The sequence below is a fragment of the Sardina pilchardus genome, chromosome 4 (genome assembly GCF_963854185.1).
Source record: "Sardina pilchardus chromosome 4, fSarPil1.1, whole genome shotgun sequence".
Classification (NCBI taxonomy): Eukaryota; Metazoa; Chordata; class Actinopteri; order Clupeiformes; family Clupeidae; genus Sardina; species Sardina pilchardus.
The window spans coordinates 6,361,446-6,378,500 of NC_084997.1; the positions used below are offsets into that span (position 1 = coordinate 6,361,446).

The following is a 17,055-nucleotide window of genomic DNA, read 5'->3' on the forward strand; positions in this document are numbered from 1 at the left end:
CACCTACTGCTGGTGCGGTGTCATGCAATATAACGGCACTCTTTCAAATCCAATTTCTAAATGGCCAACAAATTAATGTAGCCTAGCGTTCACACTTTCTAACTCACACACCTTTCACAAAGACATGCATAGTGAGCACGCAGGCGTATCTGATAATTGGAGAAGATAAAATAAATTGTTGAGTTCCTCCTACAGCACCCTAGCAGGAAAGGTCTGTTGAAAAAGTTCCACTGTAAGCATTCTCGGAACAATGAGCCCCAGGAGGGAGGCACTCCAGAACACTTCCACAGCTGGCCACCCAGAGCATGGCCCCAGTCCTCTTTCAAGGGCCCTCTGCCCATTCTTTTCAGTTAAATTACCAGGGGAGAACAGAGCCGAATTCAACTGGTGACAGAGAGTGTTTTCTTTTATGTAATCAGGAGTTATGGAGTGCCTTCTCTTTATTTTCACTCCGGCTGCTGTTATGCATGGTCTGTTGCTTTTAGTGGGGATGTATATGAATACGCAGCCAATAACTGGGTACAAGAATAAAACAATAAATGGTATTTCACAAGAAATTCATAGCAAACGGGCTTAGAAAGACAGACAGACCACAAACACATGCACCAGCGTGACTGGATAAAATGCATCTTTGCACATGTTCCTTCTGTTATCAATAAGAGCAACATTCCCGGTGCCTTCCCGTGTAAAACTAAGGGGATTAAACAGTCCAGATAACAGCTCGAGCTATATCTGTGTTTCGCAGGGGTTTTCTTTGTGGTTGCACTCTATTGGTCTGAATTAAAACTTTCTTTCCCGTTACAGTAGATCCCCCTCTTTCAATTGTGGTGGACTCTTCCTATGATTCAGCATCAAATGTTGTCATAAAATGGCTGCTCTCCAATAAGGATAAACCTCTAGGGCGAGAGGGATAGGATGCGTAACGTTTGCATTTAAGGTTTACAAATTATGTGCATGCATCGTCCTGTGAATATACCGCGAAACCAGATTCCTATCTCATCCCCCACTTCACCTCATGGTCTTTTGTTGTGGGGCTTGCGTATAAGCCCCACACTGCTATAGCCCATGCAGTCGGTTCTTCACATGTTGTCTGACTACACAAAACTTAACGGCGACAAAATTAAGTATGAACTAAATGGCAAAAGCGGTCTTGGATCACGAAAACAAAAAATGACACTATATGGTAGGCCTATATTTCTGACTGAGATCTACGGAGAGATCAGAGATCACTGACTTTGGACATTTCAACAGCTTGATTCGCCAACAAGTAGAAAGGCAAAGGAAGTTCCTAATGCAGTAATGGGTATGATCAGTAGCATGTCAACTGACATTTACTTAAACGTTTCGAAAATGCAAATGTGCCACCACAACATAACCCTTAAAATAAGACGTTTGCCCACTGATGTTGGACATTTTGCCAAAGGCAACACGCCCAAGGGCTACATACAGTCAACCCAAATTCATACAACATAGGCTACGAGTAGGCTACAGCGTTTCACACCACCATTTGCGCTTCACATGGACTCAGTGTTCGTATTTTCTCCTTTTACATTTGCTTGATCATCTTCTACTGGATGATTATATAGACATATACAAATGCTCAAACTTACCAAAAACATTGAGAGCCATGATATTAGAGCAATTCCGATGGACAAAGCCTCTGACTGCAAGAACATGAACTTCCTCCCAATTCAGTACGATGCCATGGAGAAGACGACTCGTGTTCTGGGTGGACGCAACGCGCAGTGATAAAGCGATCTGACGTGAATTCTTGTAGGAATGTGGTCATTTGATTTGCACGGGAACTAAGAGAGCTTAAAACGTCAACTTTACACAACCTTATGTTTAGGCTAATCGATCAAGCTCTCGTATGACTACAGACGCTACCAGCCCCCATCAACACGAATCCAGACGGTAACCTCGCCAATCTACCTTGGTTAAGCATCAAACTGACAATCCCCATATAGAACGAGACACTATCTGCACGAAAACATCACTGTATCTATTCTTGAGCGGCGCAACACTGTAGCCTTCAACTCACAATGTATCCATCAGTACCAAAGTCGCCATCTTGCGAAACCACATGACCTGAAAGCTCACTTATCCATAAGGATCGCAGGCTCTACATGGCCAGTAACCATGGATACCAAAATATCCACATTGTGAGATGCTGAGGGATGTTGGACAACATGATGTGTAACATGGCTTAGGAGATGGCAGTGAAACAAAGGTTTGTGAAGAGTTTGACATTTATTTCACATAAATAAAGTATCTGCTAAAAAATATGTTAAGCGGAGGCATGAACATTTAAAAAAAAAGATAATGGCATATTTTAAATAATTTATTGTCTGAAGTTCAACCAAGGTTTAATTGCCACAATGTCCTTACTTTCTCTTGTTTACACACCATGTCAGGCAGTGATCCAAAGTGAAAACTCCCCCAGTTACAGCAGGCGTGCAGGAAACTTTAACAATAGCCTCCTCCATGGCAGTCCTTTTTGTTATTACTCACAAATAGCCATCCAGCAGGAACGCTCACCTTGAAACACATTGTTCAGTATTATAACAGATTTACCCAAGAGTGCACACGTCAGAATTAAGAATTCACTATGGTGCTTCCCAGTGAATAGACGAGCCATTGCCTGGGGTCAGGCACATGCACACACTCAAGCAGCTTTTGAACTGGTACAGACAGTGAATAAACAGAACAAAACAATTTACATGGTTTTGTAAGTTGAAAACAAATCCAATCAAATTGGCAACACTAACAGATAATTGCAGAAAAACAGCTATAAGAATATCTGTCATATGGGGCCAGTAGCCTACATTAGAGTTGTTTACGATGGATCAAAGAAGCAAGTCCCACAAATAACATGATGCACCAACAGGAAATGCCAGTACACAGTCTTTTCCTGTCTATTACAGCTCACTCTTTTCCACTGGTTGACAGCATTCAGTGTGAGCAGATGAAGAATGGCTTCCAAAACTGATAAGCATTTTAGCTTCGGGCTTATTGGTGTTTTGTTACTGACACGAATGGCCTCTTTTTGCCTGGCAGTGTGTCTATGTGAGCGTAGGGACATATTGATGGCCTGTGAGGGACGGGGACTGAGCAGCATTCCACAGTGTCACCATCTCAATCCAGCAGTCAGGCTAATGAACTTGTCTGGTAATGTCATAAGGTCGATCGGATCAACGGACTTCACATTCTTGCCAAAGCTGACTATTTTGGATCTTCATTTGAACTCGATAAAGGTAATTCCATGCTCAACATTTCGTTTCCAGAACAATTTGACAGAGCTTAATCTGGGAAACAACAGGATCTCCTCATTACACTGTCAAATTGACTCCAAACGGCCAGGACATCTCTCTCTGGATTACTCCAACCAACTTAATTCTAAAGATCGAGTGAATACCTTTGATGGACTTGGTGACCTTCAGAAACTGAGACTCAATAGCAACAAGCTGACAAGCCTGAGCAGTAGGTCATTTGCAAGCTTAAAATCGTTAAAGGCTCTTCACTTGGAAAACAATCAGATAAAGGTTTTGGAGACAGACACGTTTAAAGGACTTTACAATCTGAATGAACTGGATCTCTCAGGCAACAGACTGGTTCTACTCAAACCACCAGACTTTGAAGGGTTGTCCAAACTGAAGGTGCTGAAATTAAACGGAAATCACCTCCTTAGGATCCAAAGGGACACTTTCATACACTGCAAACAAATCACAGAAATAGACCTACGTCACAATCTCCTCACAGACTTGGAGCAGTCGGCTTTTCATAGTTTATCGCATCTAAATATTTTGAAGCTAAACGATAATAACATGTCATCACTGGATCCCCAGGTATTTGACAGCAATGTTCAGTTGTCCTATCTAGGTTTGAACGAGAACCCGTGGAACTGCAGCTGCGGGCTACTTCGGATAAAACAATGGCTGGAATTCACTGGCAGCACAACTGCCAGTGTGCTTGTGAAGTGCTGTCAACCAGACAGTGTGCGAGGGCAGTACCTGGATGTCATGAGCAGTGCACTGACCCAGAGCCTGGGGAGCGTGTGCAGCCAAGCAGAGCTCCATGTCCAACCCGGAACCAGCGAGTCCACCCCAAACACACGGATGACAAAACAAGATGTGTCCAGTCGTGAGAGCCCTCGCGCTCACAGAAGGGTTGGACGGACCGCTCCGAGGCGGCTTGTCAAGCGCACACGCGGCGGTGTGGATGGACTGCAGTACCCTGAGCAGCCAGCAGATGCCACACAGACGAGATCTGCAGCACTGAGCACAGGGAATGGATCCTTCACCAGCGCACCTCAAGTCAGGAATGTAACGGGTGCCTGTGCTTACAATGAGCACATTCTCCTCAACCTGGGGTCTGTGACTGTCTCCTCGGATTCAGTGTTCTTAAGATGGACAGTGACTGGACAAGCCAGCCCAGGTGTTTATTTCAGAATCATGTATGATCAGTTTGACACAAAGACAAAGTTCAGCCGCTTTGTCAACATCAGGCAAGGCATGGCGTGCACGCTGAGTGACCTGCGGCCAGAGACTCCTTACTTCATCTGCGTGGAGAGCGTCGTGGACGAGCGCGCCTGCCCAGTGGCCTCTCGTGACCTTTGCGTAGGCGTGGTCACGGAGCCCCAGGCGGTGTCCGGCCCTGAGCCTGAGACGGTCATCCTCATCTTCACGGGCATCAACAGCCTGTCCATCGTGGCCATCCTGGGCCTGCTGGCCTGCCTGGGGCTGGCGCTGCAGAGGAGACTGCCCACTGACGCCTTGAGCTTGGTCTACGCCCGGAACAGATGCGGCTCGTGCGCCATGTGCACCGTCCAGATGTCTGACCTCAACTCCGCCGTGAACACCAACAGCTCCAACACCGGAACATACCAGCCCAACGACGCAGATGCCATAGACCTGCCACCTGGACACTGAACATAGTCATTAGTATAGCATGTTATCATACATCAAATATACAATATTACAACATTAATATGTATGTCTTCTAAATGGAGACGAAAAATCTGTTTCCAACCTGTAGATGATTTTCCTTGCACATAGTAGGCTAAGGCTAAGATGATGCACTAGCTGAGTGTCTATAGTAGTAATGAGTAGAGTGAGGCCACTCTCTGATGTCATGGGGTGTTTCCTGTTCTCCTCTTCACTTTCTGTCAGCGGCTTTAGAGAGGACAACAGCACCAGCCACCGCACCCACTGACTTCATCTTTAAACACCACAAATGAGCACACCAATGTTGTTCATCTAAATGTACTGAAATCATGAACACAAAACATTCTCTTACATGGATCAACTGGAGAGCTTCTGCTACTGTGGTTGTTTGATTAAAAACACATTCATCATGGTTTTAAAAAATATACTGAGGAATATTTAGTTGATATACCACATCGTGCCTATTTCTTTTGAGAGCGTGTAGGGGAGACAAGTGACCACAAGATGGCAGAGTGTCCCAGTGATGTTTAAGGCATTTCAGTTTTTCTTCCTGAATTATTAGGCAGAGACTTAACATAAAAAATCCTATGAAGTAGAGGACATCTGGTGTCGGAGAATGGCACCACACCGCTGATATTAGGAAATTAAGACTGCTTTAAAAGAGAAATTAAAAGATTTATTACAACATTTTATTAATTTATGGTACTTTATACATAACTTTCACAAGTTACAGGTTTACTGCCAACACAATATCACATCCTGTTGCATGTAGTTGAGCCAGGGCTTAACAAAGTCAAGGACCCTTCATACATCAGGAACACCCTGGCTCCAACGGAAGGTGAGGCGCCAAGTTCAACTGCAAATATCTGAGACATGATTTTAAATATTGGTCTGATTCTCTCAGAGAACCCTTTAGTCATGCAGATAAGCACATAACAGTGACAGTACAAATGATTTCTTGAACTAATTAAAAAAAAAAAAAGTCCAAATAGAGAATATCTAAAAGGAGAAACAATGTATTAATGTCTTGTAGAACTACACAGTAGTAAGCCAATGCATCTTTAAAGAGAAGGCAAGTGGATTTCAAAGAGAATGATGCTATGCCTCGGAACCTACACTTAATTCTTAATTGTCACTATGCTTAATTGCCGTACTTAGTGGAAGTTAAACATACATAATGTTTCTTTAATGTTTTTTTTCTCCTAACATTGGTAGAGCAGCGTCTCGTCATGTTCACATTTCAAATATTTCTGAACATCTTCAAGGGACAAACAAACCAATGGTTCTGGAGGTGAGACAACCGTACAGGAACAAGTCTTCAAGTGATTTGCTGTTCCACTTCATGAAAAGAATAAAGCTTAATCTTAAGACGCAAATACAACCCATGTACATAACATCTGGAAGGAGCACATACAATGTATCATTAATGATGCCATTTACAATGTTTCCAACGATGTCTTTTTTGTCTTTTTTTTAACAACAAAAGTGAGCGAGAAAGAGCCATGTTTTCTCTCAATGTGTTCCAACAGAGTCACACACCAAAGCATCAGACAGTCACTTGTCAGTAAGCGGCGATAGTATTGAGGGAATTCATGATTATGACCTATTCCAAGTAACTATGTACATGAAAATCCTCAAAAAGAAGAAAAAAAACGATAGTATACAGCTGTTTGGCTAACCCTTAAGATACAAATCAACCTCGGTGAAAAAATAATGGCACATTAATGGCACATCGAGGAGAAGCGAGAAAGATGAAGAGTGTAATATAGTCCTACAATCACTGCCTCTGCAACAATCTACACATGGAATGTTGGTCAAAGCACTGCGCTTGAACACGGAAATTTACTACCCAAAAAGCCCCTCCTTAAGACAAATGTTTACATGTGGAGGTCACTTTCAAACATTCAAACCACAGTTATGCCACTCAGGGTAGCCAAGCTACCCACTCACAACAAAAAAAGAAAAATATCTAAAATGTAAGTTCAAATTCCACCACTTAAGTTTATAACAAGACAAGTAATCAAATCTATGTCTAAAAGCTGCCAGTACTTATTGTGTGAACAGTAAAACACTAAGAAGGTAAACAAAAGATTTATCTCTCGTTGTGTGCAAAATGGAACAAAGGCAAAGAAATAAAAAGTGACTGTTCCTTATGTCTTTAAACCTTCAGATAGTACTCAGGAGAGATGATTTTAAAGAAAACAAACAAACAAAAATAAACAATTAAAATGAGGAAAGAAAACAAACAAAACAAATTAACAGGACAAATAATGAAATGACTTGACAACACACTTTGGTTAAGAGGGTCTCGTCATCAACACACACTGATTCGGTCGTCACAACAAACCCAGAACCCTTCCAGCTCCTCAGGAGTTCTGTGCTTTAAAGAGATATGCACATGTAGAAACAGCATAATAAATAGAGTCAACGTAAACAACAATCAGTTCCATTTACACACAATCTGTAAAGTGCCTTCCCTCTCTGCACCTTTACCAACTCTCGTTCAAATGCATTTGTTTGCTTGTTTGTTTGTTTTTTTTTGTCAAGAAATCATACATGATGAAAGGAGGAGAGGTGAGGGGGGGTGAGAAAAGTCAACTGAAATAAAACACAACTATTCTCCAGACTGAAGAGTCGTGGAGGAGGAGGAGGAGGAGGAGGAAGAGGGGGAGGAGGAGGAGGAGGGCTGTGTCCTGTCCCCTCAGCTCTGCAGTGCTGCTGGGAAGACACTGGGCGATGTCCGAGTGATCAGCTCCCTGAGGGCTGTGAGGGGGTGCTGGGGCCGCCGGCCACCTGTGGCTGAGGCTCCTCTGTGCTCTGGTCTGCAGGGAGGGGGGTGGGGGCGGGGCCGGGGGCGGGGCCGGGGGCGGGGCCGGGAGCAGCGGTCGAGGTGCTCACCCCGTTGGACGTGCTGACGGAACTGTGCTGGATGGCTTCGTTCTGGGGGCTGCCGGGCACGGACATGTCCTCACAGCTGTCCTCCTTCTCCGCAGCTGGACAGACAGAGAGAGAGAGAGAGAGAGAGAGAGAGAGAGAGAAGGGTGAGGAGGACTCGGACATGTTGACCACGGCTCAGTCCATCAACATACTGCTGGCAACACTTCTTGCATTTCTCTTGTCAGTTACAAGTTGGTTTCCAAAACAAGACCGCAAGACATTGGAGGACCTACATAATGTACATGCAAAACGAAAATATTTGAATACAGTATGAGCCATGTGCAATTGTGCATATGTGCACACATTAAGTTGCAGCAACGTTTTCAGTATCCAACTGTGCCTGTGGATTTTCCTTTTAAAAGTCCAGGTCCAAAGCCAGCACCGCTGTGCAGGGGAATGATGTGCACTACGGATCCAGTTAAATCCCAACGAGTACCTTATAACCTTTAATTAAAGTTACAATGTCAATTTAAACCAACATCATAAGGGTACATTACAGTCTGTGGCGTTGGGCCGGGCGGCGCTCCCCTCCCCTGCGCTCCCATTTGTTTTTTGCTACCTTGCCAACTACTGCAGCGACAGATGATTACAGCACCTGATTTTAATGATGCTCACACCGGAGAGTAGGCAAGACTCGGAGTCGAAATGCCACCAGCTGTTAGGCAGTTGCATTGAATTAATTGGATCCTGATGAAGGGGTGGGGAGAGAGGGAAAGCGAGGGAAGAAAAAAAAAAAAAAACGATATGAAAAAAAAAAAAAGCTCTCCCATGCTCTGACTCATAAAAGGAATGTGAACCACTCTGATAATTAATATTGCTAATGATATGGAGTCAGTGCAAATGGCAGCAGGTAATTAATACTCGGGTTTGGTATTTGAGAATGGGAGATAGCGATCGTGGAATATGGGATTTGCCATAAAGACGAGCCGTGGCCCCGTTTTTAAAAGGGCCTTCTGCTCGCGCCGGCTCTCCGGGGCGTGTGCTGCACGTGCTCTGTGGAGTGGCGGGGAACGAGGCCGTGTCACTGGGCCGTAAATCTCCGTCCACTTAGCCATCCCCACATAAGGTCATCTGCAATTGAATCAGTCAAGTGTTTCCCTGTTTTGACTCCACACACTGAAATGGATATAATTAGCTCTGATGGCATTAAGCACATCACAGGACAGGGAGGGAGGTGTGCCTGAGCATCATGTCTTATCACACACACACACACACACACACACACACACACACACACTTCTGCCAGGCAGCCGAGCGCCTCTTTCTGCTGCTTTCTTTCCTTCGTACTCTCTCTCTCTCTCTCTCTCCCTCCTTCTCTCTCTCTCTCTCTCCCTCTCGCTGTCTGTCTTTTTTTCCCACCCCCTCTGAAAATCTGGATGTCTCCGGCTAGCAGATGGGGAGCCGGGGCTGCCAAGAGCAAGCGTGGCCTGGCTTGTTTGTAGGGCAGGCTGGGTAATTTCTTCCCACCTGCCATAGCGGCGGCTCAGCTCAATCATTAAAAGAGTTAACAGACAGCGGGCAGGATCCCGGGGCCCCCGGGGCCCCCAAGGCCGGCACTACTGAGCGGGAGCGAGCGCGGAGCACGGCACTCGGCCGGCCCACAGCCGCCACTCAAACACAGACGGATGGGCCGGGCCTCTCCTCAGGCCCATTCGCCCAAATACATGATGGCATTACACAGGATGTATGCTGCGCCGGCAGGTAGATGACCGCCATTTCTTTTTGTTATTTATTTGATTTTATTTTTTTATGGGGAGGGGGGGAGGGTGGGGGTGCGGTCATAAATGCTGGAGGTGGGTTGTTTACGGCTTGGAGGACAGGAGGCTGAATGGTGTGTATGTTTTTGGAGCTGTGTCTCTGTTTCATCACATTAGGGGCGGCTCTGACAGACAGACCTCTCGGAGAGGTCTCCAGCACAGCCGCACTACGCCGGCAGAAAGGATGGCCCCATTCATTTCCCACACCAGCCTCACCTCACCTCCCCCTACACACAACCCCCACCCAAAACCAAGGAGGAAAACACCCAGACAACAGAAAATGAGTCTGTCGCCTGACAACCCAATCCAGCCGGGAAGCCATCAGTCCCCTAATATGCATGAAGCGTGTCACTTTTCCTCTCCAGTTAACAATAGAGACACATAATGAATGGTGCCGGCTGCGACACCACCTCTCTGAGAGAGAAGGAGGGCGAGACAGAGCGAAAAAGAGAGGGAAGGAGAGAGAGAGAGGGGAGAGAAAGACAGAAACAGACAGATCGTAGAAGGAAAGAGTTGATCCTGTCAAGTGCAGCGCTATAATGGACTCGTTTTGCACGCCATCATTGTCAATACAAGTGTGTGGCAGAGCTGGGACAGCAGGAGAGCTGCAGGAGCACCGTCATCTCAGCTCCCTCAGCACAACGCGGCTTTGGGACATTTGGGGGAAGAGAATTAAAAAGTACGGGCGCCTTCTGAAGCCCAAAAGTGCTTACGCACGCTTTTGCCTCAAAGTGCCAGCCATTATGTTTTACAACAGGCACCTGAGGAGCTGCCACGGCGACTGCGTGCCTAACGGCAGACAGCCACCTCCCCCGTTCCCCCGACAACAGCTAATTGATATGAAGCGGGCGCATATGGAAGACGGGCGTCCACAGATTTGCTCGTCTCAAAAACAGATCATTAAAAGGATAACACCCGAAGATGGCTTTCAATTATAGTCTCTTCCCATTGCATCTTCAGCACAGGGAGAGTCTCAAATAGAGCATTAAAAACACCATCCTCTGAAAACGGAGAGACCCTGAGGCACACACAAAGCGTGGGGCCGTTATCATCAGAGGATTTTCATCAACGTGTCCAAGTTCATTCCTGCAAAATTTTGTTCATTTTTTTTTTTAGTCTGTCCAGAGGCGTTGATGGGCTACATCTCAAATTCAAATGGGGGGGGGGGGGCTGGGGGGGCATATCTGCGGCACAGACTGGAGCTGACAGCCGTGCATTAATGGCAGTCTTGTCTCCCCTATCAACCTCTATCAGACCTTTAATTAAGCCCCGGGGGCTGGAGAACATACATCCCTTAAACTTTTATCGCTCTTCTCAAAGCAGCACAGGACATCTCACTGCTCAGTCAGTTAGTCTGCGGATCAGCCGCAGAGAGAAAGAGACAGAGAGAGAGAGGGATAGAGAGAGAGAGAGAAGGGGAAAGGATGAGTGTGGGGGAGGAAGAACAAGAGGAGAGATAGCAGCAAATGAGCTGAAGGAATGGGGGAGAGGGAGAGAGAGAGAGAGAGAGAGAGAGTGAGGGGCAGAGAGGGAGTGGAGATAGAGAGCGGTTTGTCCCTCTAGCGGTTGGCCGGCCTCATTTTGGATAGATTTCAGTGAGAGCCCAGGGCTGTGGATAATGGAACATTACTCACAGTGATAGCCAGACTTCTTCTGCATGACGGTTACAGGGCAATCTTTATGAGCCAGGAGGAGCTGCTTCAAGTGAGCCACTTCATTTCTCAGCAGGGTGACTTCACTCTGGAGGAAAACACCGAGACAAACACACACACACACACACACACACACACACACACACACACACACACATAAGGTTTACACACATGAGATCATGAGATCTGAATGTTTTTAGTAGACACAATGGCAACATGTGGATCCTTCCACATCACTGTGCCAAGGCTCTTAGTTTAAGGGTGAACACAACTGATGGGACTGTGCCGTGCTATATGTACCGCTGCACAACATGCATCAGAGGGAACATGAACATGCGATCAATATACAGTAGCTCACGTCCACTCTGGAGAATCTATTCAGGCCTCTGTAAAATGGCCAAACATGTTTAACAGGTGACACCTATTCAATGTAGCAATCTTAGATCATGTAATGGAATACTAGCGCAACTTTTCAGCCAAGTACTGAGATGAGAAACATGGAGCTCCACCTCTGCTGAAATGGTAATGTTTCAGCACACACTCCGGGACATGTGGAGCTGAAGTATGGGGGAGCGTAAAATGTCGGCTATATTTACTACGAGAATAAAAAATTTCAGATGGAAACCAAGGTTCTCTTAATAGGCTACTTATTCTTTTTCAAAACAGCATAGTCTATACAGTGTGTTGGCATGAAAGAGTGATCTTAAGTTTTTACTGTAACAGATTAGGTTCATCTCAGGTAGCGACGGTTTTAAATGCTAATTTGTTTCAAATGTGATCTGACTGAGCATTTAATCTAAATCGGCTGAATTACACTGCCTTCTCCCAGGCGCACAAGTCTGTCAAGGGGTTTAACCTTTTAAAACACTATTTATTTTCAAAAGCCAGCCCAGATCTGTTTTAACTTGGACGAAGTCCTAATAAAGAAATATACAGGCAGGCATAATGTGCCACTCTTCCAAAAGCAGAACAGGATAGATAATAATGTAGACAGATCAATCAAACTTGGGCCGTGATGGCTTGTGATTGCACAAGCAAATGTTCCCTGTCAGAAGAATATGCTGCCACGCCTAAATGTAAAAAGCCAAACCTTGGCGGAAAGATTAATTTATCTCCCGAGTTCATGGTGAAATAGGCCGTTTCTGCCATCCATTAGCATTACCATTATTACATTTAGGCTCTAAAGTTTTTTGCAAACTGGGGAATTCACTTACAGCAGGGGTCCCCCAATTAGTATGCCAAGCATGCAAATCCAAGGGCCAAAACATCCAGGATTAAACTTGTATACACCCGCAAACACTTAAAAATGTAAAAATAATCATCCTAACACTCACACACATTTGTATATCTGACCAAAAACATTTCTGCACCTCTGAAAGCAAATCAACAAAATTGGGACAACATGATACCTGCTCAAATTATCTTGATACTGATACTAAAAGCATTTTTGTATAGGGCAAACGTCAAAACATCAGCAAAAGTACACGAATGACCAACATGGAACTGGTCAATGTCAATAAAAGATAGTGGATGTGAAAAGAACCCATAAAAAGACTGTGACATAGTGTGGTCAGAGATTAATAAAGATTTCAGAATGGATACGGTTGAATAGTTTGCTGGGTACAGTAGATTTCATTGTTGTTTCATACCCAAATCCTTTAGCTTTCTATGATTCTGCGCTTGTTACCTTGCTAGATAGTGTTAGATCACAAGTTATTTAACCATGGAATGTATCACGTCTACACATGTGGGCAAAATGAGATGTTTATTTTATTCATTCTTTAGCTTGCTTGACTTTTACACACTGCTATCAAAGGGCGCCATAAACTGGAGTTCACTGGTTGTTCAAATAAAAGGTAGGCTATGATAAATCCTTACACCCTTACAAATTCTGGGGTTGTTGATCTGTTTTTACACGTTTTTTACACCTTGCATGCTACAGTAATGTTACATTTGCAGTGTGCTACATGTGCATAAAGGTGTTTTCCACATTGCTAAAGCCAAATGTAATACCCAAGTTATCATTTACCTTGTTAAAATCTAACAGTGATTTTTGTCATGGCTCTCACCAAGGCCTACATATGATGCAAACAAGCATTAGCGATACAATACGTTTAATTAGGCTTGGCTACATTGTTCTCAGTTGGAATATCCTGTCAGTAGGCCTACACAATGTGAAGCCGGTGGTGTTCTGTGGAGTGCACTGCAGCACAATGTACCTTGACGTTTAGAGCAGACCTTTTGTTGGATGCCCCGTTTCTATTTCACTTCTGCCACTCGCGTTACTCTGCTATTTTGAATGAGAAATATAACGGTGATCAATATGTATATTTATCAATGTGGACAGAGGGAATTCAATGTTCCACAACAATCGGATGCAGTGAGGGATCTCTCTATTAATGCGCGGTCATTCTTGTATGTGAGTGCCAAACACACACATGCCGTGGGCCACTCATTTGGTTCTTGCGGGCCTCCTTTTGAGGAACTCTGACTTACAGTGTCATCATAAGTACAGGAGCAATAAATTAAAGCTTTTAAGAAAAGTGATTTCTTAAGACTATGTAAACCTCAGTAAATGTAGGCAAACTGTGGATGCCTTGTAATCTGAGCAGGCAGCAGGAGACCCGTGTTATCTCATTGCAGCTGTAATCCACCTCTTTGAAATGGCTTGAAACGCTTCACTGCTGTTCCACGCACGTCCCTGTGATGTTACCTGTTACCTGCACGACCTGTTAGCGCCCAAGAAAAACAAAACAAAAGGGGGGAAAAAAACAACACAAGTGGCAGGGCGCTAGTGCGGTGTAACAGCCGAAACAGATGACACGGAGATAAAGTACGGCGGCACTTTTTCAATTACGTTGTTTGCGCGCCATAATTATGGTCCTTTAATGGCCGCCGACCAACACATTTGTCAGAGGTGAGCTCTTCCTACTGTCAGCACAACTTTGTGGATTCTGCTGAGATTTACACTCCCCTGTCGTTAGGGCCCCCGCGGGAGCCCGGCCCTTCTGCATGCGCTAAAGAGAGGGCACATCACGCTGAAGGTGACTTTAACGGGATTTAGAGCGCCCACGGCCCCAGCCTAGCCCAGCCCAGTGCAGCACAGTGCAGCACAGCGCACCCCCATGGCAGATTTAAACTCTTCTCTGCGCACCTCTACTCGCTCCTCCCTCTCTCTCTCTCTCTCTCTTTCTATCTCTTCCTCCCTTGCTTTTTTTTGTAGGGAGGACTACAGCAGCTTAATCTATTAGTCTAAAAGCGGCCAATTTATTTGATTCCATCTGTTTAGGCTAGCTGGTGTTGGCGAGCCGAGGCTGTTGTGAAACAGATTTAAACACAGCTGGCGGAGCCCCACATATCTCCGCGCTGCACTCGCTGCCACGTCCCATTACAGCTCGCAGCGCCACTTTTGTGGAGCCGTTTTTCATTTCACCTCTCCCCCGCCCCTCCTCTCTTTCTCTCTCTATCTATCTATCTCTTCCCCCTCTCCTCTCCCCTCTCTCTCTCTCTCTCTCTCTCTTGCCCCGGCACATCGCTCTCCAGTTGTACAGGTGCGGCGTGTAAAAGAAACAACCCGGCGGGTTTACATGACACGCCGACACAATACAATTATACAGGCGGAGCGGGCAGGCTTGGGGGCGGAGGCTCTCGCGCCATACAGTGGCACCGCAATCCAGGCAGCTAATTATAGCCGCAGCACTGCGGCGGAGGGGCTACCTGACAAGGGGCACGGCGCTTCTCAGCGTGATGGAGTCATCTAGGAGTGGGCACAGGCAGACCAGCCCTACCCTCTTCACCAGCCCCGCCAACGCAAACGCCCCACGCCTCTGTGCCGTGGGCACATCTGGAGAACGAGGAGCGGGGTGGCCGGCGATGAGGAGAACATCCTTCTCGCCTCGGCCAGCGAGACAGGACAGGACCGGCCGCCGCCGCCGACACCCTCACAACACACCGCTCACGGCTCAAAGTTTGTCAGCGAGTTTGTGAGTTTTGCAGGGGTTGGTTGGTGGATGGAGTTGAGTGAGGCCTTTAAGACGAGAGAGAAAGAGAAAGAGAGAGAGAGAGAGGGAGAGAGAGAGAGAGAGAGAGAGAGAGAGAGAGAGAGAGAGAGAGAGCCCCCGCGCCTGCTGGCCCTGACTCCTCATTAAAAAGCCAGTTAAGGATGATGTTAAAGTAATCGCGCATCATTAAGGCCCACTCCACTGATCAGCTAGGCCAATGTGTCAGCATGGGAGTTATTACCAAAAAAAAAAAGAAAAAGAAGAGGAGGAGGAGGAGGAGGAGAGGAGAAAAAGAGCAGCGCACTGATTAATGCCTTCATATAAAGAACACTTTCATTCTCTGACATTCAATTTTCGCTCTGAGTTGTTCCGTTCTTCACAGTTAACAGCTCCACTCTCCACACCCTCGGGCTGCCTGCCCCCCTCTCCTCTCCTGCCTCCCCTCCCCAGTCCCATCTCCCCGTCTCCCCCCTCGTCTCCATCTCTCTCCCTCTCTCCACCTTCATCTGCCTGCATTCATTTAACCCTTAGTGCCTTACATCTAGCCCATCAACAGCCGCCGCCTGTTTTTCCATCACATATTAATAGCTCTCCCTCCTCCACCCACACCAGCCCTCACTCCCGTTGAACACCCAATCGACCCCCCCTCCCCTCCCCTCCCCTCCTCTATCTCATACACACTGCCTCGGTCCCCCCCCCCCCCCCCCCATACTAGAGCAGATAAGACAAGCGCGCAAATAAACAGCACATCTCATTAAATTGTCTGGAACGTCGACGCAGTGCACCTTGGGCCTTGCGAGCACATCAGCGCCGAGACAACGGTTACGTGAACTGTTTCGAACTTGTCAGCGTTGCGTCCTAATTGCTTCCTGCGGAAATGAAGGGCTGGAGACAACGACTCCTCCCCGGGAGAGTGGGCTTCTTTTTTTTTTTTGGCGTGTTGTTTTCGGGAGGCCATTGCGGAGACGAAGACGACGGCTAATGGATGGGAGTGGGGGTGGGGGTGGGGGGGTTGGACACGCTCACGCGGCACTGACATCTGGAGTGTATGTCTTTATTGACAGGGACGTGTCGATGCAGCGGGAGGCTCAACGCATGGGGCTCCGCTGTCACGCTGACACACTTCTTAATCGCTATTAACGACTTCATCACAGCGTTAACCAATGACGCCCGCTGTTTCCTCAATGAAACGCAAACACACAGATACATACATACACACACACATACACAGGAACGTGAAATTTGGCTAAGCAAAGTGTGTTGCACAGTTGTGACTATCGGACTGTAATCCAGAGGCTAAACCGGACAGTAACACATCCACTAGCAGGGTCCCCACAGCTACTCCTACTTCTAATTCAAGGACTTTTCAAAGACTCTCCAGGTCTAATTCTCTCAAATTCAAGGACCCTATATAGCATAGTCGGAGACAGAGATAACATCGGGAATCTATCAGGCTTTACAGAAGGTCAGGGACGACAATTAAAAAGCGAGCGAGGCTCGACTGTGCGAATGCTTGAGGACATTTCTCGGTTGTGGCGTGTGGAGAGCGGAGGGGCCCACCTGCAGCTGTCCGTTCATGGAGCCCAGGTCGTCGGCCTTCTTCTCCAGCGACTGCACCCACACTTTCCTCTTCTGGCGGCAGCGCGAGGCGGCGGCGCGGTTGCGCTCCAGGAACTTGCGGCGCTTCTCGTCGGGGTCCTCGGTGGTGGCGCGGCGCCGGCGGCCGCCTGTGCTGGGGGTGTGCTGGGCGGGAGGCGCCGGAGAG

General features: G+C 46.6%; 3 protein-coding genes across 4 annotated transcripts in view; 1 reads left to right on the top strand and 2 right to left on the bottom strand.

The window, feature by feature from the left end:
* chn1 (chimerin 1) overlaps nucleotides 1-2,083 on the bottom strand; it is a 34,676-nt gene extending 32,593 nt beyond the window's left edge. For both annotated transcript variants that reach the window (XM_062533843.1, XM_062533842.1), the window contains exon 1: nucleotides 1,611-2,083. In XM_062533843.1, the coding sequence (XP_062389827.1) occupies nucleotides 1,611-1,629 (19 nt within the window). In that variant the 5' untranslated portion in view covers nucleotides 1,630-2,083. The remainder of the gene's footprint in view (nucleotides 1-1,610) is intronic.
* Nucleotides 2,084-2,976: 893 nt separating this feature from the next.
* Nucleotides 2,977-5,586, top strand: tril (TLR4 interactor with leucine-rich repeats). Its single transcript, XM_062533844.1, has one exon. It carries the CDS (start codon nucleotides 3,036-3,038, stop codon nucleotides 4,926-4,928), a length of 1,893 nt encoding a protein of 630 aa, XP_062389828.1. The 5' UTR covers nucleotides 2,977-3,035; the 3' UTR covers nucleotides 4,929-5,586.
* Nucleotides 5,587-5,605: 19 nt separating this feature from the next.
* atf2 (activating transcription factor 2) overlaps nucleotides 5,606-17,055 on the bottom strand; it is a 21,320-nt gene continuing 9,870 nt past the window's right edge. The window contains exons 9-11 of the mRNA XM_062533845.1: nucleotides 16,851-17,055; nucleotides 11,272-11,377; nucleotides 5,606-7,936 (exon numbers count right to left, since the gene is read on the bottom strand). The exon at nucleotides 16,851-17,055 is cut by the window's right edge and continues 2 nt beyond it. Coding sequence (XP_062389829.1) covers nucleotides 7,692-7,936; nucleotides 11,272-11,377; nucleotides 16,851-17,055 — 556 coding nt within the window. The 3' untranslated portion in view covers nucleotides 5,606-7,691. The remainder of the gene's footprint in view (nucleotides 7,937-11,271; nucleotides 11,378-16,850) is intronic.